The 25019-nt window shown below is 37.7% G+C and overlaps 2 protein-coding genes across 6 annotated transcripts; both read right to left on the bottom strand.

Moving 5' to 3' along the window:
• Window positions 1-263: 263 nt before the first annotated feature.
• Window positions 264-8516, bottom strand: LOC141112396 (uncharacterized). Of its 3 annotated transcripts, none has more exons than XM_073605200.1 (6): window positions 8368-8516; window positions 6387-6435; window positions 3697-3756; window positions 3392-3568; window positions 2330-2484; window positions 264-1263 (listed from the first exon to the last, which is right to left on the bottom strand). In XM_073605200.1, exons 2-6 carry the CDS (start codon window positions 6409-6411, stop codon window positions 1072-1074), a joined length of 609 nt encoding a protein of 202 aa, XP_073461301.1. In that variant the 5' UTR covers window positions 6412-6435; window positions 8368-8516; the 3' UTR covers window positions 264-1071. The 3 variants fall into 3 exon arrangements, with proteins under 3 accessions (XP_073461301.1, XP_073461302.1, XP_073461303.1); XM_073605201.1 differs by having other exon boundaries at window positions 8248-8436; XM_073605202.1 differs by having other exon boundaries at window positions 8272-8436.
• Window positions 8517-10677: 2161 nt separating this feature from the next.
• On the bottom strand, window positions 10678-20458 carry LOC141112395 (uncharacterized). Of its 3 annotated transcripts, none has more exons than XM_073605197.1 (7): window positions 20365-20458; window positions 17665-17725; window positions 16415-16435; window positions 14634-14693; window positions 14329-14505; window positions 13280-13434; window positions 10678-12217 (listed from the first exon to the last, which is right to left on the bottom strand). In XM_073605197.1, the coding sequence occupies exons 2-7, from the start codon at window positions 17699-17701 to the stop codon at window positions 12026-12028; spliced, it is 642 nt and encodes a 213-aa protein (XP_073461298.1). In that variant the 5' UTR covers window positions 17702-17725; window positions 20365-20458; the 3' UTR covers window positions 10678-12025. The 3 variants fall into 3 exon arrangements, with proteins under 3 accessions (XP_073461298.1, XP_073461300.1, XP_073461299.1); XM_073605199.1 differs by lacking the exon at window positions 20365-20458 and adding an exon at window positions 20269-20359; XM_073605198.1 differs by lacking the exon at window positions 20365-20458 and adding an exon at window positions 20245-20351.
• Window positions 20459-25019: the final 4561 nt, after the last annotated feature.

Below are 25019 nucleotides of genomic sequence, written 5' to 3'. Positions count from 1 at the left end.
ACATAACTGTTTCCTGCAAATCTATAATACACAGGAAATTAAAGGGGCACCTTGGACAAATACAAATAAATAAATAAATAATAAAAAGGCCATAAGAACAGCTGCCTACCTGGGTCTGAATCATGTTTTTGGATTCACTCTTTGGCACAAATCTATTGATTAACTTCAAACTGCAGCCCACAGTAACAAAGATCTGCTTATAACACAAAGGCTCAGTGCATGATTGGGTAACTTTTTCTAATGTTAATCTTGCATTCTGTGTGAATTGGGGTAAAGTAGACAAACCCAACATTCATGGCTGGTGATTAGCACCTAACCTGGAAACTGGAGGGGATAGAAATTGTATACTTCAGAAGTACTTCTGAAACTTAAAAAAAAAAAAACTAAGTTAACGTAACCTACTAGTCTGCAAGTCCACTGATATTTCTTGTCTTGACTGAAGTTTTCCTTAGAGGTTAGAGATAAAAAAAAAACTTGCTAAATTAACAAATGTCACCTACTGCATCTGCATATTGTGCTTGCTGTTTTCTGTACCATACCTCCGTCTGACCTCCTGGTATACCCAATGCTGGATAATAGCAATGGGCAATGTTGGTAAGGAAGATAATCATTTTCTTGTACTACTGAAGTAAATCCATTGTTTCTCATATGTGACATTCTCATAAGCTTTGTCTTTTATGATTGTAGTTTAAGTGAAGCCAAGAGATGGCCCAGTACCCTATGAAAAGTCTCCAATGCAAGTAAATTGTGATTTTAATAACCATTCGTGTTTATTTTAACATCATTCTGAGAGTCTAATCACTGGTAAATTGTAGAGTACATAACAGGAAAGATGCATCAGATGAACTAGATAAAACATGCACAAAAAAGTGTCTTTGAAAGTGTTTTAAATAAACATTAGTACAAAATGGCTGTACATATTCGACCAGTTTAGGTGTAATAATTTTGATGCTGGAAAATAATAAGAACCATTATTAATGGCATCCTGCATAAATTGAGGTCTTAACAGTGACCATTGAGATAATTTAGATTTTATTTAAAAACAAAGTTGCTGTTGTTTATTCTATGGTGTTAACATTGTTCTTGTGCAGCACAGCAATCCAAACAACTGCAGCACTTTGCACACATGGAACAGTTCAAACAGCTGCTGCACTGGAAACATTTAAGGCAGCCGCAGCCCTCTGAGCACTGGCAGATGTTGCAGCACTGGGAGTCCTCTGAGCACGGGCAGCAACTAAAACACTTGCAAGGTTTATCAAAACACTGCAAAGAAAAAACATGAAAAAATATTAGTCAAAGATTTAGGAGTTCTGGCAGGATCAACAGACTTTTTTTTTGCGCTTACTGAAACAATATCACACAATTCTTTCAATTGTATATAAATTAAAGAAGTTCATTGTTAAGGATTTACATATACTTTTTTTTTCATCTTGTGAGCTTATGAATCAATTCATAAGTTCACAAAACAAAAAAAGGACTGACCATATTTATCATGATAATATAAATAGAATAGTATTATTATTCAATTGTCCATCTAGTTTACATATCTAGTTTATTTATAACAAGGTCTAAAAATATATATAAAATATATATAAAATATATAAAATATATGGATTCCCCTCACTTGTCACCATTTGCTGGTAACATTTGTTGGGTCTTTTTAAATCTGGCCTGCAGCTTGTGGGTGTTGGTGAATGTTTGTTTCAGTGTAATAAATGTTAAAGTGGTTGTAAACCCTAGAAAAAACAAACGAACAAAAAAAAACAATAAAGAGAAAGGCATAATGAGCTAGTATGCATAGCTTACTAGCTCATTATGAATTACTTATCTGAGATCAAAGCCCCCGCAGCTGTCCTCGTACCCCGCTCCGGCAGCCAACATTGCTCTCGGAGTTACTCCCGGGTTTCGCGAACTGCACATGCATGCGGGAGCCGCCGGTAACTGCACAGTCTAACTGAATCAACGGCAATTACAGGGGATATCTCCTAAACTGTGCAGGTTTAGGAGATAATCAGTGTAGCTACAGGTAAGCCTAATTATAGGCTTACCTGTAGCAAAAAGTGGTTGTAAAGGGTTTACAACCACTTTAATAGGTGATGTTTTTGGTGAACATTATGATAACTAACATTTAACATGAACACAAGGATAAATTCAAGTGGCTGTTAGTCTTTTATTTTTTAATTGGTGAGTAATTATAAATTAGGGGAATGATTAGCAGGCAAATATATGGTTAAATCTGACATTTGACCCTTTATAAGTAGCCCCCCACCTCACCCCAGTCACACTGGTTTCCTAAAAAAAATAATTTTAATATTATATAGTCACTTACTGAATTGCAGTAGCAAAGGCAAGATAGCACAGCTCCAATGACCGCAAATCCAATAATGATCCACTGAATGATCAGGATGGAGAAAACAAACAAATACATGCTAGTATTACATTGTAGATTTGTGGGTCGATAAATCCCGAACACCCACACGCTGCCTATAAGAATGAGAAAATTTTAAGTCCATTAAGTTGTGCAATATAATATGTGAATAGATTGACATGAATCTAGAAAACATTACTTTGATATATATTTATTTGCAGTACATGTGAACATAGAGTTCTGGGTATACTAACAGTAACGCATTTTCTGTAACCTACTTGTTCCATATTTAAAATTATTTTACTTTAGACATAAACAAATGTAAATGTTTCCTCTAGCATCTGTATATCAGGCAGTCCGTTATATATCTGTACAGTGACCTCCACACCCCCCCCCCCCCCCCCCATACAAATGGCTTAAAAAAAAGCCATTGTAAAAAAATGAAATAACAAAAATGCATACAACCCAGATTTTGATGCTCCCATGTGGTGCAGGTGACATCATCATAGATCCAAGGAGAGCTGGGTACTTAGAACTCAGAATTGCTGGATTTTGTTTTAGTTTCACTTTTCTGAAACTGCAAACTAAGACAATGTGCCCTATAACTTGGGTTTGAGTAATCCACACGATGCAAAGAAATAGCATGAATTAGTTAAGGCTACCTTTACATTCAGATGGATGCATAGCAGCATCCAGTACAGTGATGAACATTGAACCTCTTTTTGCTGGAGTTCTCAGGGAGTTTCATAAGTTAATATGACATCTGATTTGTGCTTGCGTGGACATTGTAAATATAAATGATGAGACGGTGTTATGCTATGTTTCATGATCTCATGCAGCATGTTAAACTGTAAAGTCAGGAATCAAGCCAAAGGTTGCCATAATTAACTAGCACTTTAGTTATGATCATTGTCTTTTTTTAGTTTGCCACATGAATTTGTACTGAGATTTGAGGTGGTACTTCTGTGTGTGCATACAAAGATGACATTGTCCTGTTTTTAGAAACATTAAATATGTCCCTACCTGTAATTAACCAGGCAAACACAAAAAGAAAAACAATGATGGCGAGGATCTTTTCGAGAGTGTAGGAGATGCATCTCACTGGTAATATAATCCAGGATGCAAAGTTGAAGGCTCCAGCAACAATCATAAATATTGGGATATATGGCTGGGCTGGACATGTGTTTAGATTTTTCGCACCTACAGGTAAAAAAAAGGACAAACATTTTCCATATTTATTACCATAAATACCATAATTTATTGTAGAAAATATGTATATATCAGACAACAGATTAAAAAAGACAATTCAATTGTATTTTTGCTCTTACCTACTACAATGAATGCCACTCCTATTGCGGTCCATATTAAAAAGAATGCATACTGAATTACTAGAATATAAAGAAGAAATTTTCAAATATGTTCAGCCCACAGAATTAAATGTACATAATTTTATAATAAATTGAATCATACTGTATGATTGTTTATAAAAAAAAATGCAAAACATTAAACTTATTTTATTTGTATATTTAACCATTTGTAACATGGAACATGAATGTGGAACATTAACACAAGGAAATCTGTGCTGTAAAATTGACAATGTAGCAACTGCTAACCTAGTTAGCTAATGCTAGTTTTGTGACTGATCTAATGGCTCTAATACCCAGTAACAAGTTCGCATATCATGGTTTTTCCCTTCCTGACTTAAAGTGTTACTAAACCCACAACAGTGAAAGCAGTCTGTACAGTATATGCAAAGCATGCTTGTTTTATTCTCTGTGGAACCAAAGGGGTTAATCCTCCACATTGTGTAAAAAGGCCGTTTGATGCTGGCTTCTCTGATCCTCCCCTCCTTCCACTGACTTCTAACAATTTCCTGATAACACATTGTCTATGGAGTCAGGCTGCACATGCTCAGTTTGGTGTGTATTTCTAGAGAGGTTTTTTTCTTGGGAGGATGCATGTGATCAGCATTTCCATGTTCTGTGTACTGTGGAAAACCAGATATAGAGAATGCAGGGTCCTGGGTTTAGTAACACTTTAAGTAACTGCATGCTTCTTTTGGGTATATGACTTACAGGGTATTGTAGCCATCAGCAAGATACAAGGTAGAACTGGGGTTGTGGTGGTGGCTTTGAATGTAGGTACTTCTCAACCCAGGCATGAACACCTGGTGGGCATTATATATTTTAGCTTCCTGCTCCCTGTTCAGACCTGTGCTCAAAGAGAGAAGTCTTCCAGCACTGAATTCCTTTACAGCTCTGGGATATCATGTAACCAAATGAACACCCACCTTTTACCATGGCCACTAAAAACTGCAGCACCATAGCACACTTTGCATGATACACTTTGCTTAGCTCAGAGAAATGTGTCCCTACCCCAAAATGGCTGCTTGTTTGTAGTCACCCCCTAGGCCTTTCAGAAGGTCATCAGTATTGGCAGGCCACACCAGATATGTATGTGACATACACGGGCATCTTGGAAAAAAGTGAACCTTCATTCTTTTTTTTTGCCTTGCACATTTTTGTCAATTGCCTGGAAAATTATTTTACAATAACATTGACAGAAGGTGACCCAAACTTATTTTAAAGGAAACTATAATGGTCAACCTTAATTTTCATTATTTAAGGAATACAAGCTTATAAAAAAATATTTTATAAAAATTGTAAGTATTTAGTACAATTTGTATTTTTGAAATAAACATTTATTTTAGTGTGGATCTGTGACAATCGGTTTGTAAAGCATGCTGGACTTTTAATAACAAAGCCTAGCCCTGCCTGTATGCTTGTTCACAACAACAGCTGTATGAACAGCCTAAAATAGGATCAATCGCCTCTGCTAATAGAGAGGAAATGAGAATAAAAAATGGTGTTACAGCAAAAGTATTATAGAAAAAGTCATAGGGTATATGAACATAGTCATATTATCACAAATAACATGTTTGTTAGGTTTGCCAGCTTTATTATTTTTTTTTAAATAAATAAAACGAAAAAAACAATGGAGCCACCACATTAAAAATTGGTAAGCTGCTATATATATTACATATTTGTCTGAGGTTTACTACCACTTTAAGTGAACACAAAGTGTAATGTGTGTGTAATAAACTACATAAGAATATATTTGGTGTACCAAACATAATACACCTCTCAGAAATAAAAAAAAATATATATATATATATATTACCAAGTATGCCACCAGATAGATAACTTGATCACATACATACAGTAGGTCAGTAGCTAATCCTATAAAAATTATCTGTTCTGACCTATTTCTGTTTAATTACTCCTGACCATCATTATTTTCTCTGACCACGCCTAAAGAGATATGGGCCATTTGGCCAATGTCACAAGACATGCTCATAGTAAGATAATGTCAGGAATGACAGGCTTGGAATTCCTGTTTGTACATGTCTGTTGTCCTCATTTAAACTACAGTTGCGGAACAACTGAATGCAGTAAATTGCATAGCTAGACACAGACATCAGGTAATTTCAGTGTTATTCAGACTAGGCTGAGCAGTGGTTTTCCTGAAAGTTACTTTGCTATGAAATTATACATTTTGCCACAAATATACCAAACATCAAAATTTATCTCAAATTTTACCATTTCGGCTGCTTAGGTAAAATTTGCTTGCAAAAAAAAACAAAACAAAAAAAACATGGCTCTGTTTTATAACAAAGCCATTGTTCACCAGGTCTGTGCTCACATGATGGTAAATGGCTTATGTTTATTTTGTCAAACCATTACATTTTATCTTTAGAAGGTTACTGAAGACCAAACTGGCTACCGACTGGTTGCCTTGAGGCTACTGTACCTTTTGCCATACTCTTCACACTCATATATACAGTATTATATACATACATTTTAGATTGAATAGATAAAATACAACCTTTCATGAACAATTAATTGGTAAAAAAAAAGGCAATTACAAGTACAATCAAAAAAAGCACATTATTCTGCAGAGTTTCTAATTCTACTTCCAGGTGCTGTTAGAAATAAGTACTTACTGATGCTTAACTTACCTTGTAAAACACCATTTACTGCCATGATGCCTGCTGCTTTTTTCTTTTTCTAAAGGAAAATATATATAATATTAGTTTTACAATTGTTCAAGACCAATAACCTGTAATGTTTAACTTCTTTTTCTTCTTACTACAAGGGATCAATGTCAAAATCATATACACGGTAATTCAGTATTGTCATTTTTAATTTCCTAGAAGGGCTTAACCCAAGACAAAGGCTTTCCAAGCTCCATCTCATAGATAAATCTGTCTTTTCCTTACAGTTGTAAAAAATTTTCTCAAACAAGCTGCACATAAATCTGTCTACGTTCTGTTGGGGGATTTACCTTTACTTCCTGTCCCAGAGAAAATTCAGGTAGTAAAAGGATATCTCTTCAAAAGCGAGGGGATAAAGAAAGTTGTCCCCAGAACAGGAATATTGAAGAGGGATTCCCTCTCACCTCCTGTTTTTGTGACAAATCAGACATTTTGGCTTTCCTATCACTTTCTGTACCAAAGATAATGATCATCAAGGCCAGTTGAGACACAGACAGAAATAAAATCCACATCATCTCCGGCCATGTTCCACGCTGGTTTCTGCTTCCTGGTGGCCAAATGACACAATGAGGATTCAACATCTCTCCCTGGAAAGCCCGAGAATGGCACAGAACCCATATGGATTCGCTTCCCTTCCCTGGATTTGATGAGCTTGTTCCATTTTTTATCCTGTAAGTGATTTTTTTCCTTGCGCATTAAAAGATTGTTTTAACTACTGCACTTAGGTGGCGCTTCCCTTCTCTTCCCCCTTCTTGTCTTGACACAGAGCTGGCTATACTCTTATACCCCATACACATGAGCGGAATTTCTGTCGGAAAAATCTTGGATGGTTTTTCCGACGGAATTCCGCTCAAGCTTGGCTTTCATACACACAGTCACACAAAAGTTCTCTGAACTTTCAACCGTCTAGAACGCAGTGACGAACAACACTATGACAAGCCGAGAAAATGAAGTTTAATGCTTCCGAAAATGCGTCAAATTGTTTCCGAGCATGCGTGTTTTTTTGCGCTTCGGAATTGCATACAGACGAACACATTTTCAGATAGGAACTTTTCCCAACCGAAAAATAGAGAACCTGCTCTCAATCTTTTGCTGGCTGGAATTCTGCCAGCAAAAGTCCGATGGAGCATACACACGGTCGCAATTTCCTACCAAAAGCTCTCATCAGAGTTTTGATGGCGGCATTTCCGATCGTGTGTACGAGGCATTAAGATAGCTGCTGCCTTCCATGTTCCATATATACAGGTATATACATGGGTATACATTCCTTATGTGCTAAACGGACTTCATATGGGCTATTTAATTCTTTAACTCTTGATTTTAACTGATTCTGATTCAGTTCTTACTTTGCACCAGGAAACCCTGCAATCTAATACAGAAGATCAGAGGTGTCTTATGGAGGTAAGTGGAAGTAAATAAATCACCTTGTTAAGAAAAAGAAGAATATTCTTATCCTAAATATCTGCAAATGTATCACAACACTGTTACAGAGGCTCCTAACCTCACTTTTAGTTAATAAACACGTAATATAGCACGTAACAATAAAACTGAACAAGCTGGGATGTAAATATGATGTACATGTTAATCAAAGTACTAAGAAAAATCTTTTTACGATGATGTGCTAAAAACACATGAAATTGCTGCCACTTTAAAAAGGTTACTTAAAAAAACCCCACATATTTAAAAATATGGCTAAAATAAAACTAGAAAGAGGTTGTCAATGTACCGATGCCAAAATTAAAACATACAACATTGCCACCTATAATAAACTAGTGTACAGCCACAAACTAAGCCAATGCCCCCAGAGAACTAATATATACTTTACCCAGATTAAAATCCAGAAGCTCACCACCAAACGTAGACAATGAAACCCACAGCAGTTTCCAAGTAACTGTACAAAACTACCTTAAGCTGTCCTTGTTGAATAGGTATAACAATGTAGTACCTTGATGATGATCTTCAGGCTAACTCCAAGTGCCAAGAGTTGGAAATGATTACAGTTTTGAAAGGAGTTCTATTTATATAAAACCGTCAATTATCACTCCTCTTATTTACAATGATGTGTTCATTCTTCTGGTATGCCAACAATCAGCAATTAATTAATTCACACAATTCCCGGTCCCCTCATTTTTGTCTAAATAATCCAATGAATTCCATATGCCAGCTACAACAAATCCTGATGTAAAGAGTCACCTTTAATACCTAACAAGCACATGGATGAGAACAGATTTCTAACATGTCTGTGTCCGTGGGACATGTGACATGTAGATTTAGAAGAGATTGAGCAGAATTTAATTCTAAGAATTATAAGATTCAATCATCGCTATTACTGCCCTATACAACCTGTAAAAGACCAGATAAAACTATAGTCAGAGCAAACAGGAATGTTTCACCTTAATTTAAAGTGTCATGGGCAGCAATTAAAAAAACTGTCATGCCGCGTACACACGAGCGGAATTTCCGTCAGAAAAAGTCAGATCGGAATTCCGTCGGAGAAACCTTCAGAGTTTATTTCGATGGCAAAACCACCCGTGTGTTCTTTCTGGTGAAATAATTGGGAATTGTCGCCAATGGAGCCCCAGATAGCTGTAGACTCGCAAGAATTTTTTCTCAATAAAACAACTTCCGCCAAAAATAACAAAATGAAAATGAATAGCTTAATGAAAAACAAAATAACTAAACCAGCTTTTGTTGAAATATTCACCTTCAATCTAGAGATTTCTCCCACATTCCTTTTTTCCTCCACTAGATGCCCTCAGTCTCGTGGCCAGCATTTTTGAACCCACTTCCTCTGAGCCCTGACTGTTCTGGACCCGTCACCAGCCTTGGAATTGGACAGTGAAAAGAGAAGCAGCACTAGGTGTCACTAATGACACATGGCTGGAAAGGGGTTAAACATCTAGGGAGATCAAAGGGTAACTGTGTGCTTAGCCAGTGTTTTTTGTGTACTGTGTTAGGTGCTTTTACTAGGGGAACAGATGGATTTTATTCCCTGCTTTGCAGGAACACAAAATCCATCCCTCCCCCCCCTGTCAGAACAGAGATCTGCCTTATTTGCATAGGCAGATCTCCGTTCTGTGTGTTTTACCAATGATCTGGCACCCACAGATCAGCTTCTGCTGTGGTTAATCATAGCAGAAGCGGCCTGCACATGCCCCCTGCAGGCAGGAGTGCAGAATCACAAATATATATACATGAACCTGCACAGGAGAACCGCCCTGTAAAAATAAATCTGCTATGGGGCGGTCCTGAAGCGGTTAACAACCGATGACTCATCAGCTGTTAATCTGTCATGCAAACTGAACTGCCGGCAAATAAAATTTCAGAAAAAAAAAACAGCATGCCCCCCCCCAATCCTTACCAGGCCCTTTGGGTCTGGTATGGATTGTAAGGGGAACCCCACGCCAAAATATTTAATAAAATGGCATAGGGACTCCCCCAGAATCCATAAATCCAAGTCAGACCCTTATTCGAACATGCAGCCCGGCAGGCAAGGAAATGAATGCGACAAGCGAGACTCCCCCCAACAAAAAGCACCTTGTCACCATGTTGAAGAGGACAAGAGCCTCTTCCCCAAAACCCTGACCTGTTGGTTGTGGGGTTGACTTATCGGAATCTGGAAGCCCACAGATCCTGGCCCCTCTATGTGAATGAGTATGGGTACATAGTATCCCTACTCATTCACCAAAAAAGTCAGTAAAAACAAAATAGTTTTTGACTGTTTTAAAAATAAAAAATAAAATGAATGCCCCCCAAAGTAGATCCAATGTCAATCGCAATGAAAGCTGGCCACCAACCCGAAAAAAATTGCAAATGTTTGCAAACAAAGTCCCCTTTTTTTAACGTAAATTGTTACACAGGATCAATTTGGTTGTTTTGCAGGCTGGCTGGTAAGTGTGCTGGGAAATCTTTGGTGTGTTTTTGACTTGACAGCCACCCCTGAGTCTTTGGCAGAAGTGGGATAAACATGTGCACCAAATAGCAATTAAACACATGGGGAACATGCAGCCCAGCATGCAGCTCCCATTACATTAAAAAAAAGTTATCACAATTTGTAAATTTCGAGGCCAGTATTTTATCATTTTGCTTTGCAAGACACTAATCCATGAGTGCAATACAGCCCCGTGCTTGCCATGCATGCATTTTACATAAAAAAATGATCTGTGATGCTGATCCCATTTTAATTGTTGTACAACAAATTTCTAACAGCTAAAAAGAATAATAACAGATTTGCATAAAAATATTCATTACAATGTGAAGTCTTTAAATTACTTTATTGTTCATTAACTTAAATTACTGAAAACAGCAAATTAAAAGTAATAAATATATGATTGACAACACAAAATGTGAATATATACATTTAATCAAACAATCAATAGGAATTTACCAGTTTGACTTTCCAATGCCCATTTAATTACATGACCTGTAAGATATGGAAGACTGTACTGTGCATCATTTTGCTCTGCTATAAATGACCTATTCAGTGAGAACAGCAGAGAAACCGCTGTCATGTTATAAAATGTATACAGCGGCGACACATAACTGTTTACTGCAAATCTATAATACACAGGAAATTAAAGGGGAACCTTGGACAAACACAAATAAATAAATAATAAAAAGGCCATAAGAACAGCTGCCTACCTGGGTCTGAATCATGTTTTTGGATTCACTCTTTGGCACAAATCTATTGATTAACTTCAAACTGCAGCCCACAGTAACAAAGATCTGCTTATAACACAAAGGCTCAGTGCATGATTGGGTAACTTTTTCTAATGTTAATCTTGCATTCTGTGTGAATTGGGGTAAAGTAGACAAACCCAACATTCATGGCTGGTGATTAGCACCTAACCTGGAAACTGGAGGGGATAGAAATTGTATACTTCAGAAGTACTTCTGAAACTTAAAAAAAAAAAAACTAAGTTAACGTAACCTACTAGTCTGCAAGTCCACTGATGTTTCTTGTCTTGACTAAAGTTTTCCTTAGAGGTTAGAGATAAAAAAAAAACTCGCTAAATTAACAAATGTCACCTACTGCATCTGCATACTGTGCTTGCTGTTTTCTGTACCATACCTCCGTCTGACCTCCTGGTATACCCAATGCTGGATAATAGCAATGGGCAATGTTGGTAAGGAATATAATCATTTTCTTGTACCACTGAAGTAAATCCATTGTTTCTCATATGTGACATTCTCATAAGCTTTGTCTTTTATGATTGTAGTTTAAGTGAAGCCAAGAGATGGCCCAGTACCCTATGAAAAGTCTCCAATGCAAGTAAATTGTGATTTTAATAACCATTCGTGTTTATTTTAACATCATTCTGAGAGTCTAATCACTGGTAAATTGTAGAGTACATAACAGGAAAGATGCATCAGATGAACTAGATAAAACATGCACAAAAAAGTGTCTTTGAAAGTGTTTTAAATAAACATTAGTACAAAATGGCTGTACATATTCGACCAGTTTAGGTGTAATAATTCTGATGCTGGAAAATAATAAGAACCATTATTAATGGCATCCTGCATAAATTGAGGTCTTAACAGTGACCATTGTGATAATTTAGATTTTATTTAAAAACAAAGTTGCTGTTGTTTCTTCCATGGTGTTAACATTGTTCTTGTGCAGCACAGCAATCCAAACAACTGCAGCACTTTGCACACATGGAACAGTTCAAACAGCTGCTGCACTGGAAACATTTAAGGCAGCCGCAGCCCTCTGAGCACTGGCAGATGTTGCAGCACTGGGAGTCCTCTGAGCACGGGCAGCAACTAAAACACTTGAAAAGTTTACCAAAACACTGCAAAAAAAAAAAAACATGAAAAAATATTAGTCAAAGATTTAGGATTTCTGGCAGGATCAACAGGCTTTTTTTTGCGCTTACTGAAACAATATCACACAATTCTTTCAATTGTATATAAATTAAAGAAGTTCATTGTTAAGGATTTATATGTACTTTTTTTCATCTTGTGAGCTTATGAATCAATTCATAAGCTCACAAAACAAAAAAAGGACTGATCATATTTATCATGATAATATAAATAAAATTGTATTATTATTCAATTGTCCATCTAGTTTACATATTTAGTTTATTTATAACAAGGTCTAAAAACATATATGGATTCCCCTCACTTTTCACCATTTGCTGGTAACATTTATTGGGTCTTTTTAAATCTGGCCTGCAGCTTGTGGGTGTTGGTGAATGTTTGTTTCAGTGTAATAAATGTTAAAGTGGTTGTAAACCCTAGAAAAAACAAACAAAAAAAAAAACAAGAAAGAGAAAGGCATAATGAGCTAGTATGCATAGCATACTAGCTCTTTATGAATTACCTACCTGAGATCGAAGCCCCTGCAGCCCTCCTCGTACCCTGCTCTGGCGGCCAACATCGCTCCCAGAGTTACTCCCAGGTATCGCGAACTGTGATTGGCCAGGGCCGTGATGACGTCACTCCCGCGCATGCAAGAGCCGCCGGTAACAGCACAGTCTAACGGAATCAATGGCAAATACAGGGGATATCTCCTAAACTGTGCAGGTTTAGGAGATATCTAGTGTAGCTACAGGCAAGCCTAGTTATAGGCTGTAGCAAAAAGTGGTTGTAAAGGGTTTACAACCACTTTAATAAGTGATGTTTTTGGTGAACATTATGATAACTAACATTTAACATGAGCACAAGGATAAATTCAAGTGGCTGTTAGTCTTTTATTTTTTAATGGGTGAGTAATTATAAATTAGGGGAATGATTAGCAGGCAAATATATGGGTAAATCTGACATTTGACCCTTTATAAGTAGCCCCCCACCTCACCCCAGTCACACTGGTTTCCTAAAAAAAAAAATAATTTTAATATTATTTAGTCACTTACTGAATCCTTGCAGCAAAGGCAAGATAGCACAGCTCCAATGACCCCAAATCCAATAAAGATCCACTGAATGATCAGGATGGAGAAAACAAACAAATACATGCTAGTATTACATTGTTGATTTGTGGGTCGATAAATCCCGAACACCCACACGCTGCCTATAAGAATGAGAAAATTTTAAGTCCATTAAGTGCAATATAATATGTGAATAGCTTGACATGAATCTAGCAAACATTACTTTGACATATATTTATTTGCAGTACATGTGAACATAGAGTTCTGGGTATACTAACAGTAACGCATTTTCTGTAACCTACTTGTTCCATATTTAAAATTATTTTACTTTAGACATAAACAAATGTAAATGTTTCCTCTAGCATCTGTATATCAGGCAATCTGTTATATCTGTACAGTGACCTCCGCCCCCCATACAAATGGCTTTAAAAAAAGCCATTGTAAAAAATGAAATAACAAAAATGCATACAACCCAGATTTTGATGCTCCCATGTGGTGCAGGTGACATCATCATAGATCCAAGGAGAGCTGGGTGCTCAGAACTCAAAATTGCTGGATTTTGTTTTAGTTTCACTTTTCTGAAACTGCAAACTAGGACAGTGTGCCCTATAACTTGGGTTTGAGTAATCCACATGATGCACAGAGTAAGAAATAGCATGAATTAGTTAAGGCTACCTTTACATTCAGATGGATACATAGCAGCATCCAGTACAGTGATGATCATGGAACCTCATTTTGCTGGAGTTCTCAGGGAGTTTCATAAGTTAATATGACAACTGATTTGTGTTTGCGTAGACATTGGAAATATAAATGATGATACCGTATTATGCTATGTTTCATGATCTCATGCGGCATGTTAAACTGTAAAGTCAGGAATCAAGCCAAAGGTTGCCATTAATTAACTAGCACTTTAGTTATGATCATTGTCTTTTTTTAGTTTGCCACATGAATTTGTACTGAGATTTAAGGTGGTAGTTCTGTGTGTGCATACAAAGATGACATTGTCCTGTTTTTAGAAACATTAAATATGTCCCTACCTGCAATAAACCAGGCAAACACAAAAAGACCAACAATAACGGCGAGGACGATTCCGAGAATGGAGGAGATGCATCTCACTGCTAATATAATCCAGTACGCAAAGCTGAAGGCTCCAGCAACAATCATAAATATTGGGATATATGGCTGGGCTGGACATGTGTTTAGATTTATGGCACCTACAGGTGAAAAAAAGAACAAACATTTTCCATATTTATTACCATAAATACCATAATTTATTGTAGAAAATATGTATATATCAGACAACAGATTAAAAAAGACAATTCAATTGTATTTTTGCTCTTACCTACTACAATGAATGCCACTCCTATTGCGGTCCATATTAAAAAGAATCCAATCTGAAGTACTAGAATATAAAGAAGAAATTTTCAAATATTTTCAGCCCACAGAATTAAATGTACATCATTTTACAATAAATTGAATCATACTGTATGCTTGTTTATAAAAAAAAAATTGCAAAACATTAAACTTATTTCATTTGTAACATGGAACATGAATATGGAACATTAACACAAGGAAATCTGTGCTGTAAAATTGACAATGTAGCAACTGCTAACCTAGTTTTGTGCTAGTTTTGTGACTGATCTAATGGCTTTAATACCCAGTAACAAGTTCGCATATCATGGTTTTTTCCTTCCTGACTAAAAGTGTTACTAAACCCACAACAGTGAAATCAGTCTGTACAGTATATGCAGTAAAGCATGCTTGTTATACTCTTTGTGGAACCAAAGGGGTTAATCCTCCACATTGTGTAAAAAGGCAGTTTGACGCTGGCTTTTCTGATCCTCCCCTCCCACTGACTTCTAATAATTTCCTGATAACACAGTGTTTATGGAGTCAGGCTGCACATGCTCAGTTTGGTGTGTATTTCTAGAGAGTTTTTTTTTCTTGAGAGGATGCATGTGATCAGCACAGGGCCAATCAGTACTGTTCAGACAGAGTGTCAGGGGTCTTGCAGTCTCATAGGTTCATCAGAAAACTCCTCCTACAAGATTTAACCAGTGCTTGGCTCAACACTGATAGAAGTCACTAGACTGCTTTAACTGCCGATGAGAAAAGGTATTTAGCAGTTTATATTTACTAAAATAATTGCATTTCATTGTGTACTGTGGAAGACCAGATATAGTGAATGCAGGGTCCTGGGTTTAGTAACACTTTAAGTAACTGCATGCTTCTTTTGAATATAAGACTCACAGGGTATTGTAGCCATCAGCAAGATACAAGGGAGAACTGGGGTTGTGGTGGTGGCCTTGAATGTAGGTACTTCTCCATCCAGGCATGAACACATGGTGGGCATTATATATTTTAGCTTCCTGCTCCCTGTTCAGACCTGTGCTCAAAGAGAGAAGTCTTCCAGCACTGAATTCCTTTGCAGCTCTGGGATATCATGTAACCAAGTGCCAATTGCAAAGAAAGTTGATGCTGGAGGTTGTAAATAAGGTATGTCACTCTTGAACACCTACCTTTTACCATGGCCACTAAAAACTGCAGCACCATAGCACACTTTGCATGATACACTTTGCTTAGCTCAGAGAAATGTGTCCCTACCCCAAAAGGGCTGCTTGTTTGTAGTCACCCCCTAGGCCTTTCAGAAGATCATCAGTATTGGCAGGCCACACCAGATATGCGTGTGACATACACAAGCATCTTGGAAAAAAGTGAACCTTCATTCTTTTTTTTTTTTTTTTTGCCTTGCACATTTTTGTCAATTGCCTGTAAAATTATTTTACAATAACATAAATGACAGAAGGTGACCCAAACTTATTTTAAAGGAAACTATAATGGTCAACTTAATTTTCATTATTTAAGGAATACAAGCTTATAAAAAAAATATTTTATAAAAATTGTAAGTATTTAGTACAATTTGTATTTTTGAAATAAACATTTATTTTAGTGTGGATCTGTGACAATCAGTTTGTAAAGCATGCTGGACTTTTAATAACAAAGCCCAGCCCTGCCTGTATGCTTGTTCACAACAACAGCTGTATGAACAGCCTAAGAAAAGGATCAATCGTCTCTGCTAATAGAGAGGAAATGAGAATAAAAAATTATGTTACTCATACTTACACATTTGCCATTTACAGCAGCCTGCAATGTGAAAATAAAGCAATATTACAAGAGGGTCCTCAATGACACCATAGAGTAGGTGCCAGCAATAGTTTAAAAGGTGTTACAGCAAAAGTATTATAGAAAAAGTCATAGGGTATATGAACATAGTCATATTATCACAAATAACATGTTTGTTAGGTTTGCCAGCTTTATTATTTTTTTTAAATAAATTAAACGAAAAAAAACAATGGAGCCACCACATTAAAAATTGGTAAGCTGCTATATATATTACATATTTGTTTGAGGTTTATTACCACTTTAAGTGAACAAAAAGTGTAATGTGTTTGTAATAAAATACATAAGAATATATTTGGTGTACCAAACATAATACACCTCTCAGAAATAAAAAAAAAAAAAAAATATATATATATATATATTACCAAGTATGCCACCAGATACCAGATAGATAACTTGATCCCATACATACAGTAGGTCGGTAGCTAATCCTATAAAAATGATCTGTTCTGACCTATTTCTGTTTAATTATTCCTGGCCATCATTATTTTCTCTGACCACACCTAAGGAGATATAGGCCATTTGGCCAATGTCACGAGACCTGCTCATAGTAAGATAATGTCAGGAATGACAGGCTTGGAATTCCTGTTTGTACATGTCTGTTATCCTAATTTAAATCACAGTTGCGGAACAACTTAATGCAGTAAATTGCATAGCTAAACACAGACATCAGGTAATTTCAGTGTTATTCAGACTAGGCTGAGCAGTGATTTTCCTGAAAATTACTTTGCTATTAAATTATACATTTTGCCACAAATATACCAAACATCAAAATTTATCTCAAATTTTACCATTTTGGCTGCTTAGGTAAAATTTGCTTGCAAAAAAACAAAACAAAAAAAAACATGGCTTTGTTTTATAACAAAGCCATTGTTCACCAGGTCTGTGCTCACATGATGGTAAATGGCTTATGTTTATTTTGTCAAACCATTACATTTTATCTTTAGAAGGTTACTGAAGACCAAACTGGCTACTGACTGGTTGCCTTGAGGCTACTGTACCTTTTGCCATACTCTTCACACTAATATATACAGTATTAAATACATACATTTTAGATTGAATAGATAAAAAAATAAAACCTTTCATGAACAATTAATTGGTAAAAAAAAGCCAATTACAAGTACAACCAAAAAAGCACATTATTCTGCAGTTTCTAATTCTACTTCCAGGTGCTATTAGAAATAGGTACTTACTGCTCATTTTACTTTGTGAAACACCGTCTCCTGCCATGATGCCTGCTGCTTTTTTCTTTTTCTAAAGGAAAATATATATAATATTAGTTTTACAATTGTTCAAGACCAATAACCTGTAATGTTTAATTTATTTTTCTTCTTACTACAAGGGATCACTGTCAGAATCATATACACGGTAATTCAGTATTGTCATTTTTAATTTCCTAGAAGTAACCCAAGACAAAGGCTTTCCAAGCTCCATCTCATAGATAAATCTACCTATGTCTTTTCCTTACAGTTGTAAAAAATTGCTTTAAAGTAACATTTTTCTCATACAAGCTGCACATAAATCTGTCTACGTTCTGTTGGGGGATTTACCTTTACTTCCTGTCCCAGAGAAAATTCAGGTAGTAAAAGGATATCTCTTCAAAAGTGAGGGGATAAAGAAAGTTGTCCCCAGAACAGGAGGATTGAAGAGGGATTCCCTCTCACCTCCTGTTTTTGTGACAACTCAGACATTTTGGCTTTCCTATCACTTTCTGTACCAGAGATAATGATCATCAAGGCCAGTTGAGACACAGACAGAAATAAAATCCACGCTGCAGGTATCTGACATATCACCTGCATTTTTATACATTCCTTAAGATTAGCATACAATCCTGTGTACTACTGTTTAGTACTTGTTCATATAACCAGTTTAGGCTTTAGGTTTATGGTATGCTATATTAAACAGAATCAGCCTCATATATCAATTACATTTCAGTGATTAATGGTTTAGGAGAAGCTGTTCAAGTTTCCTAATAAGATTTTAATACAGAAGATCAGAAGGGGCAAGGAGACCCCCGGCCATTTGTTGTTCAGGTGATGTCATCTCCGGCCGTGTTCCACGCTGGTTTCTGCTTCCTGATGGCCACATGACACAATGAAGATTCAACATCTCTCCCTGGAAAGCACCCACACGGATGCTGAGGCATGGCACCCCCGCTTCCCTTTCCTGGATTTGATGAGCTTGTTCCATTTTTTATCCTGTAAGTGATTTTTTTCCTTGCGCATTAAAAGATTGTTTTAACTACTGCACTTAGGTGGCGCTTCCCTTCTCTTCCCCCTTCTTGTATTGACACAGAGCTGGCTATACTCTTATGCCCCGTACACATGAGCGGAATTTCCGTCTGAAAAATCTTGGATGGTTTTTACGATGGAATTCCGCTCAAGCTTGGCTTGCATACACACGGTCACACAAAAGTTCTCTGAAATTTGACCATCAAGAGCGCTGTGACGTACAACACTACAACGAACCGAGAAAATGAAGTTCAATGCTTCCAAGCATGCGTCAAATTGTTTCCGAGCATGCGTGTTTTTTTGCACGTCGGAATTGCATACAGACAAACACATTTTTGGTTAGGAACTTTTTCCGACCGAAAAATAGAGAACCTACTCTCAATTCTGCCAGCAAAAGTCCAATGGAGCATACACACGGTGGCAATTTCCGACCAAAAGCTCTCATCGGAGTTTTGCTGGCGGCATTTCCGATCGTGTGTACAAGGCATTAGGATAGCTGCCGCCTTCCATGTTCCATATATACAGGTATATACATGAGTATACATTCCTTATATGCTAAACAGACTTCATATGGGCTATTTAATTCTTTAACTCTTGATTTTAACTGATTCTGATTCAGTTCTTACTTTGCACCAGGAAACCCTGCAATCTAATACGGAAGATCAGAGGTGTCTTATGGAGGTAAGTGGAAGTAAATAAATCACCTTGTTAAGAAAAAGAAGAATATTCTTATCCTAAATATCTGCAAATGTATCACAACACTGTTATAGGACGTACACACGGTCGGATTTTGTTCGGACATTCCGACAACAAAATCCATGGATTTTTTCCGACGGATGTTGGCTCAAACTTGTCTTGCATACACACGGTCACACAAAGTTGTCGGAAAATCCGATCGTTCTAAACGCGCTGACGTAAAACACGTACGTCGGGACTATAAACGGGGCAGTGGCCAATAGCTTTCATCTCTTTATTTATTCTGAGCATGCGTGGCACTTTGTCCGTCGGATTTGTGTACACACGATCGGAATTTCCGACAACGTATTTTGTTGTCGGAAAATTTTATCTCCTGCTCTCCAACTTTGTGTGTCGGAAAATCCGATGGAAAATGTCCGATGGAGCCCACACACAGTCGGAATTTCCGACAACACGCTCCGATCGGACATTTTCCATCGGAAAATCCGACCGTGTGTACGGGGCATTACAGAGGCTCCTAACCTCACTTTTAGTTAATAAACACCTAATATAGCACGTAACAATAAAACTGAACAAGCTGGGATGTAAATATGATGTACATGTTAATCAAAGTACTAAGAAAAATCTTTTTACGATGATGTGCTAAAAACACATGAAATTGCTGCCACTTTAAAAAATGTACTTAAAAAAACCCCACATATTTAAAAATATGGCTAATATAAAACTAGAAAGAGGTTGTCAATGTGCCGATGCCAAAATTAAAACATAAAACATTGCCACCTATAATAAACTAGTGTACAGCCACAAACTAAGCCAATGCCTCCAGAGAACTAATATATACTTTACCCAGATTAAAATCCAGAAGCTCACCACCAAACGTAGACAATGAAACCCACAGCAGTTTCCAAGTAACTGTACAAAACTACTTTAAACTGTCCTTGTTGAATAGGTATAACAATGTAGTACCTTGATGATGATCTTCAGGCTAACTCCAAGTGCCAAGAGTTGGAAATGATTACAGTTTTGAAAGGAGTTCTATTTATATAAATCCATCAATTATCACTCCTCTTATTTACAATGATGTGTTCATTCTTCTGGTATGCCAACAATGAGCAATTAATTAATTCACACAATTCCCGGTCCCCTCATTTTTGTCTAAATGATCCAATGAATTCCATATGCCAGCTACAACAAATCCTGATGTAAAGAGTCACCTTTAATACCTAACAGGCACATGGATGAGAACAGATTTCTAACATGTCTGTGTCCGTGGGACATGTGACATGTAGATTTAGAAGAGATTGACCAGAATTTAATTCTAAGAATGATTCATTCATCGTTATTACTGCCCTATACAACCTGTAAAAGACCAGACAAGACTATATCCAGAGCAAACAGGAATGTTTCACCTTGATTTAAAGGGTCATGGGCAGCAATTAAAAAAACTGTCATGCTGCATACACACGAGCTGAATTTCCGTCAGAAAAAGTCAGATCGGAATTCCGTCGGAGAAACCTTCAGAGTTTATTCCGACGGCAAAACCACGCGTGTGTTCTTTCTGGTGAAATCATTGGGAATTGTCGCCAATGGAGCCCCAGATAGCTGTAGACTCGCAAGAATTTTTTCTCAATAAAACAACTTCCGCCAAAAAAAACGAAATGAAAATGAATAGCTTAATGAAAAACAAAATAACTAAACCAGCTTTTGTTGAAATATTCACCTTCAATCTAGAGATTTCTCCCACATTACTTTTTTCCTCCACTAGATGCCCTCAGTCTCGTGGCCAGCATTATTGAACTCACTTCTTCTGAGCCCTGACTGTTCTGGACCCGTCCCCAGCCTTGGAATTGGACAGTGAAAAGAGAAGCAGCACAGTAATAAGCTCATCTCACTTGCACCCTACTCTCTCCTCCTATCAGCATACTTCTTGTGCTACTCCCCCCCCCTTCCAATCTGAGCTCTGCTGTACAGAGACTGCAAGAGGCTGATATCTCTGTTTTGCTGTGAAGTCTGTAGTAAACAAATTATCTTTATACCATAGTTTAACTACTTGCAGACCGCCCACCAGAAATGTACTGCGGATGGGTGGCACATACAGGCAAAGCGACATACTGGTTTAGGGCACGCTCATGTGCGCTCCCGTGCTGACACCCTCTGTGATTGTTCACAGTGGGAGTCGGTTAGCGGGTGCTTACCAGTGATTCATGGCCGGGACCTGCTAATTAGCTGTGTCCAATCACAACCCAAAGCCCTGTGCTGACAATCAACAGAGGGCTCTGTACAGAGAGAAGGATCTCTCTGCTCCTTATCCGTGTAAAGCAGGGACAAGAAACAAAGATATTTATTAAAAAGCCACACACATTACACACTTTAACACTTGGTAGGCACACATTTAACCCCTTGATCACCCTAGATGTTAACCCCTTCCCAGCTGGTGTCATTAGTACAGTGACAGTATATAGTATTATCACTGATCACTGTATTAGTGTCACTCGTGATGTCAGTGGCAGGTAGTCAGTTCCCACTCAGTGTCAGTTAGTGTCAGATTTCTCACTGCGCTATTGGAGTCCCATTATAAGTCGCTGATCATCGCCATTAGTAGTATTAAACTAAAAAAAAATTCCAGTATATATACCATAGTTTGTAGATGATATAACTTTCCCGCAAACCAATCAATATACATTTATTGGGATTTTTTTTTTACCAAAGACATAGAGTAGAATACATTTTGGTGAAAATTTATAAAGAAATTTGTTTTTTAATTTGCAGCCTTTTTTTTGTTTGTATAATAAAAAATAAAAACCCAGTGATCAAACACCACCAAAAGAAAGTTCTATTTTGTATGAAAAAATGATATAAATTTTGCTCAGTGTTTGTCATTTTTCCTGTACATATTTGGTATGCAGTAGGACTAAAACTAAAACTTTTTTTTACATTTTTGATAGACTAAAGGAGGGTTCTAACCCCTATCATGTTTCTTTTGCCATCTGCGTCCCATTGGGGAGATTTCCTTTTATTTCTTGTCCCATAGTCAAAATAGGAAGTGAGAGGAAAACCCTCCAAAGTGAGAGAATCCCTGGTTATCACCAGGTTACCAAAACTAGTGCCCCCATTGGAAGATTTCCTCTCTATTACTTGTCTGAGGACAACCTAAAATTTTGAATTTTCTTTCACTTTCGGTGATAATGGTAAACAATTAAAAACAAATGGAACGGATAAATATCCTGAACGAGGGCACAGACAGCAATAAAAATATGACCGGTGTTCTAATCCAAAACTTAAAAAAAAAAAAGTTTTGCCTTTAGTTACACTTAAAAGAGAAGGTAAACATGAGGCAGATCAGGCCATGTGGAAGGGTATTATACCCCTCAATAATTTTGAAAACTGGACTGAGGCTACTTTACTCATTTACCTAAGATATGAAAATATAATTCTCAATGTGAGGCTGAAAGCATGTCATAATTACTGTATTCACTGAGACTAAACATCACTGTGAATGACCCCAACACCTATTCCCTCCCAAACTAAAATCCTTAACACTTACCAAATACACTTACCTAATACCTACTTAACACTTGAGGCCCCTTTCACACGGGGGGATTCTGCTCTGATCAGCAAGAGATCTGTGAACTGATCCCCTGCTGATTGGAGCAAATCAGAACAAACACGAACAGCCCCTGCTCTGCTGTATGGGTGGCCAGGTGTAGACGGACTCCATTATCTGTTTACATCAGACTACCTCCAATCCAGTCCATAAAAATGCAAAATTTGATGTAAAAGGGTACCCCGCGTTGCCTAGACTAGTGGTAGCAACTAACACAACAAACAGATATTTTGTTATAATCACAAGAGTGTATAAGTGTAGCGCTAAAGTGTTTGAGTTGGTTACCATAACCCAACCATTACCATTGAAAGGTGAATCACAAAATCTCTGTAAATCAAATTATATAAATCTACAAACCATGATGGCTAATGAAAAATCACTAAAAATACCACGTGTGATAAGTGCCGTGTAAATTACTAGAAGATATATATAAAAAATTAAATAAACGAGTCAGTGAAAAGATTTAAAGTCCACAGTGTGTATATATAGAAATTGAAGATCCTTATCACCGCATTGGCATCCAACATAATGGGTGAAAACTGAAGATACCGGTGCAGTAAGGCCACCACCAAGGCAGATGTAAGCTTACCAGATGGTTTGAACCCAAAAGAACATACGTTCTATGAGTCAAACAAGCATATGTTATCAACCGACAACCAGGATGGAATCTTAGAAATCCTCTGTAATAGGAACCCAGGGCGTCCCGAAACTCAGAAGAAATCGGTCTCCATCCAGGAGTAATTGCACATCAGATGTTGCAAATGTTGATCAATAGAATAAGGGAAATGGAAAAAGAGGGCCACATAGCATAATTCTGTGTGAACTGTTTAAAATTTAATTAAAGTAAAACACTTACATTTAGAAAGTGATTTCAAGTACTTGCATAAAACAATGGCAGCAGTGGAGTCCTTCCCGATGCGTTTCGTCTCATTAGACTTCATCTTCGTCACCCCAGACGACGTCTAATGAGAGGAAACGCGTTGGTAAGGGTAAGGAGACTTTTTTGACTTACAAACCAACGGCATCACGGTGTCAATATGAGATCCCACAAACGACTGGGGCACGGGACTCCAAGCTGCTCCGACTCCGGGGCCAACTGCCGGAATCTGTCCCACTGTAATCGGGAAAGTACATCAGCCACCTTGTTCTCAATCCTAGCACACACAAAAATATTCAACTGTAAATACAACACCAAGTGACGAAGCAAACGGACCACAGGCAGGGAAGATGCTGACAAGGAATTGATGGCCTGCACCACCCCCAGATTATCGCAATGAAAGCGAACCTGCCGGTTCCGGAAATCTGACCCCCAAAGCTCCACAGCCAGCACAATAGGAAAAAGTTCCAACATCAAATTCCAAATGAGCTCAGACCCCAACAACACCTCCGGCCACCGACCTGCACACCATCGACCATTGAAATAAGCTGCATAACCCACCGACCCTGCTGCATCAGTAAAGAGATCCAGCTCGGCCATCTGCACCACCGGCCCTTGCCAAAAAGACCGGCCGTTGAACTGCTCCAAGAACATGTCCCACACCCGCAAATCTTCCCGATGTTCCCGACTAATCTGGACAAAGTGATGCGGGGCCTTCACCCTGCCGCCAAGCGTCTACAAAACACACGCCCCATGGGCATGATGCAACAAGTAAAGTTGAGCTTTTCCAACAATGATTCCAACTCTCTCAACTGCACTTTTGAACGGCAGATCACCTCGGCCACTGTCCGCTGGAGATCCTCCAGCTTGTCGCTCAGCAAGCGGCACTTCATCAAAATTGGTATCGATAACGATCCCCAAAAACTGCAAAACCGTGTGTGGGTCCCTCAGTCTTGTCTTTAGCCAACGGAATCCCAAAACTTGAAAAATATGCTGTAAGGTGGCCAACAAGATGAGACATGACAGATCACCCGGTGGGCCTATCACCAAAAAATCAACCAGTGCAAAATATCACTCAGGCTGGTCAAGTCCTTGATGACCCATTACAGAAAGAAACTGAACATCTCAAAATAAGAACAA

Source organism: Aquarana catesbeiana, linkage group LG11, assembly GCF_042186555.1.
Source record: "Aquarana catesbeiana isolate 2022-GZ linkage group LG11, ASM4218655v1, whole genome shotgun sequence".
Lineage (NCBI taxonomy): Eukaryota > Metazoa > Chordata > Amphibia > Anura > Ranidae > Aquarana > Aquarana catesbeiana.
Note: the sequence above shows the minus strand (reverse complement) of the source record. Positions and strands in the feature narration are given on the sequence as shown.

Coding starts and splice junctions, on each gene's coding strand:
- LOC141112396 (XM_073605200.1), bottom strand. CDS start 6,411: ATGGCAGTAAATGGTGTTTTACAAG. Junction 2,485..3,391: donor GTTTGCCTGGTTAATTACAG/GTAGGGACATAT, acceptor TCATTCTTATAG/GCAGCGTGTGGGTGTTCGGG. Junction 1,264..2,329: donor GCCTTTGCTACTGCAATTCA/GTAAGTGACTAT, acceptor TTTTCTTTGCAG/TGTTTTGATAAACCTTGCAA.
- LOC141112395 (XM_073605197.1), bottom strand. CDS start 17,701: ATGGCAGGAGACGGTGTTTCACAAAGTAAAATGAGCA. Junction 16,436..17,664: donor TTCACAAAGTAAAATGAGCA/GTAAGTACCTAT, acceptor TTCACATTGCAG/GCTGCTGTAAATGGCAAATG. Junction 14,506..14,633: donor AGTGGCATTCATTGTAGTAG/GTAAGAGCAAAA, acceptor TTTCACCTGTAG/GTGCCATAAATCTAAACACA.